Consider the following 3,045-nt stretch of genomic DNA (forward strand, 5'->3'; position numbering starts at 1 on the left):
CCTCAACTTTCACGAAAAGCCGGATATGACGTCATCAAAGACATTTATCAAAAAAATGAAAAAAACATTCGGGGATTTCATACCCAGGAACTCTCATGTCAAATTTCATAAAGATCGGTCCAGTAGTTTAGTCTGAATCGCTCTACACACACACACACACACACACACACACACACACACAGAGACAGACAGACACACACACGCACATACACCACGACCCTCGTCTCGATTCCCCCCTCTACGTTAAAACATTTAGTCAAAACTTGACTAAATGTAAAAATGAAAATAAACCCCCTGCCACCCCCACCTACCTCTTCTCTCCCTCCCTCTCTCTCTCACACAAACACACACATACACACACACACACACACTCACACACACACACAAACACACACACAAACACACACACACACACACAAACACACTCACACAGTGACACACACACTCACACACACACACACACACACACACGGGCACACACAAAACTATACGTACATAAGCCAATAATTGTGCATTTATTCTCAGATTGTTTGTGAGATTAATGTTATATAACTGGAATTTACATTGGTACAGTAGACTTTTTGAGAACCGATATTTCTTTACTCCCACCATTCTATGAAACGAAGGAGAAAGAGTGATAGTGAAACTGGGGTCCTGGGTTCACTTTGGTTATCAGAGACTGTATGGAACAATCTGTGTTTTCAATAGTGACTGGATCATACAACTCTGTAAATAAAAACTGCTGATGTGTGTCATGTCTCACTGTTGTCGATTTTCAAATAACGGGGTGTAAAAATAAATAAAAGCACGTCGCAAGAAAACAGAAGTAGAAATGGAAATGTGCGTGGGAAAAGTGCGTGAAGGAGGGGAGACTACTCCAACTACAAATATGGCGGCGCCCATGCTTCTGTGAAAAACATTGGAGTTTCTCGTTGACTAGCTCAGCTAAAAATTCGTTCCTCAAAATCCTAAAGGTGATGTATCTGATGATAGATACTTAACAAATGTATGTTTGGGTTGTTCTCAGAAACATGTGAGGTGTAGGGGGTTTGAGATTTTTGTTTGAATCAGCAGATAGCAGTCAACTATGACATTTGAAATGTTGTTTACATTAACATTGATCAACAAAAATTCAAAAGTTGGGCTTTTACATTTAGTCAAGTTTTTTACTGAATGTTTTAACATAGACGGGGAATCGAGACGAGGGTGGTGGTGTAGGTGTATTTGTCTGTCTGTGCATATTAATTATGTGTAGAGCGATTCAGAGAAAACTACTGCACTGATCTACATGAAACTTTACATGAGAGTTCCTGCAAGTGCAAACGATATCCCCAGACAATATTTTCGCCCCCCGCGGGTTAGGGGGAGTCCCATATTGGTTGGGACGAGAAAGAATTTACCCGATGCTCCCCAGCATGTCGTAAGAGGCGACTAACGGATTCTGTTTCTCCTTTTACCCTTGTTAAGTGTTTCTTGTATAGAATAATAGTCAATGTTTGTAAAGATTTTAGTCAAGCAGTATGTAAGAAATGTTAAGTCCTTTGTACTGGAAACTTGCATTCTAGCTCCCAGTAAGGTAATATATTGTACTTCGTTGCAAGCCCCTGGAGCAAATTTTTGATTAGTGCTTTTGTGAACAAAAAACAATTGACAAGTGGCTCTATCCCATCTCCCCCCTTCCCTCCGTCGCGATATAACCTTGAATGGTTGAAAACGACGTTAAACACCAAATAAAGAAAGAAGAACAATTTTTTCACATTTGATCAATGTCTTTGATGACGTCATATATCCGGCTTTTTTAAATATAGCAGGGTTTCATTTACTAGTGCGCCTTGCGCCATTGGCGCATAGCATCTCAAAATGTCCCATTGGAATTGCCTTCAGTGCGTCAAAGGGCGTACTGAGATTACGTACCACTGCGCCACCCCATGCACACTTTTCACGGGAGTACAATGTTCGGAATGAGCAAGGCAAAATCGCGCGCCAAGCAGAGCAACTCGCGAGTTTGTAAAGTGCAATGTGATTAGCTTTTAAAATGTAATTCATCAGTATTCAACCAATTCTGCGAACTATCTGTGCTTGCGCGATTTCTCTCTCAAAACTATGGAAAATGTACCCCCGGCCCCATTTTAAGATTCCCTCCTTTTTTAGACCCGATTTTTTTCTGATTTTTGGAGGTCTTAAAAGGGGGGTCCACTGTATATTCTTTTCAACCCTCTTCTAGCTTGTTGCCAAGAGTCCAAATGGATGAAGACACAGATTTGTCAGCATCAGGTTATGATGATTCGCCAGCACCAACACGCAATCCCTCACCTCCACCAGAGTTCAGCGACAATGCAGAAGCCATGGCTGATTTCATAACAGGCACTCTCATCAGCAAGAAATGGATCTTTTCAATTCTTTTGAGACTGATACAGGTAAGCAGGATGTGTGTGTGTTGTGTGTGTGTGTCTGTGTCTACAGGTGTGTAGTTCAAACTCAAAGCATGCAGAAAAGCCAAAAAAATACTTAAAATTGCCTCAGAATCAAGCAAAAACAAACCAGGCGTTCTGGGACTATGTCTTAAGACAAAGACCAAGGCTCACAGTGGAATACCTGTAGCAGACATGAAGAAAGCAGATGGGACAAAGAGTAAGACAGACCAGGAAAAGGCAAAAGTGCAAAATGAGAACCCCCATGTTCAAAACATGTATTGACTGTGAGTGTGATTTTCAGGTGGATAAGAGCAAAGAGGCCCAGGAAGGGGGCGAGGAGAGTGAGTTAGAACATGTATTGACTGTGAATGTGATTTTCAGGTGGATAAGAGCAAAGAGGCCTAGGAAGGGGGCGAGGAGAGTGAGTTAGAACATGTATTGACTGTGAGTGTGATGTGCAGGAGGTGGATAATAGCAAAGAGGCCCAGGAAGGGGGCAAGGAGAGTGAGTTAGAACATGTATTGACTGTGAGTGTGATGTGCAGGAGGTGGATAATAGCAAAGAGGCCCAGGAACGGGTCGAGGAGAGTGAGTTAGAACATGTATTGACTCAGTGTGAGTGTGATGCGCAG

General features: G+C 42.1%; 1 protein-coding gene across 1 annotated transcript in view; it reads left to right on the forward strand.

The window, feature by feature from the left end:
* The first annotated feature begins 505 nt into the window (after positions 1-505).
* LOC138971624 (protein saal1-like) overlaps positions 506-3,045 on the forward strand; it is a 77,893-nt gene continuing 75,353 nt past the window's right edge. The window contains exons 1-2 of the mRNA XM_070344401.1: positions 506-974; positions 2,225-2,417. Of these exons, the coding sequence (XP_070200502.1) occupies positions 2,244-2,417 (174 nt within the window). The 5' untranslated portion in view covers positions 506-974; positions 2,225-2,243. The remainder of the gene's footprint in view (positions 975-2,224; positions 2,418-3,045) is intronic.

The sequence above is a fragment of the Littorina saxatilis genome, linkage group LG7 (assembly GCF_037325665.1).
Source record: "Littorina saxatilis isolate snail1 linkage group LG7, US_GU_Lsax_2.0, whole genome shotgun sequence".
In the NCBI taxonomy this organism is placed as follows: domain Eukaryota; kingdom Metazoa; phylum Mollusca; class Gastropoda; order Littorinimorpha; family Littorinidae; genus Littorina; species Littorina saxatilis.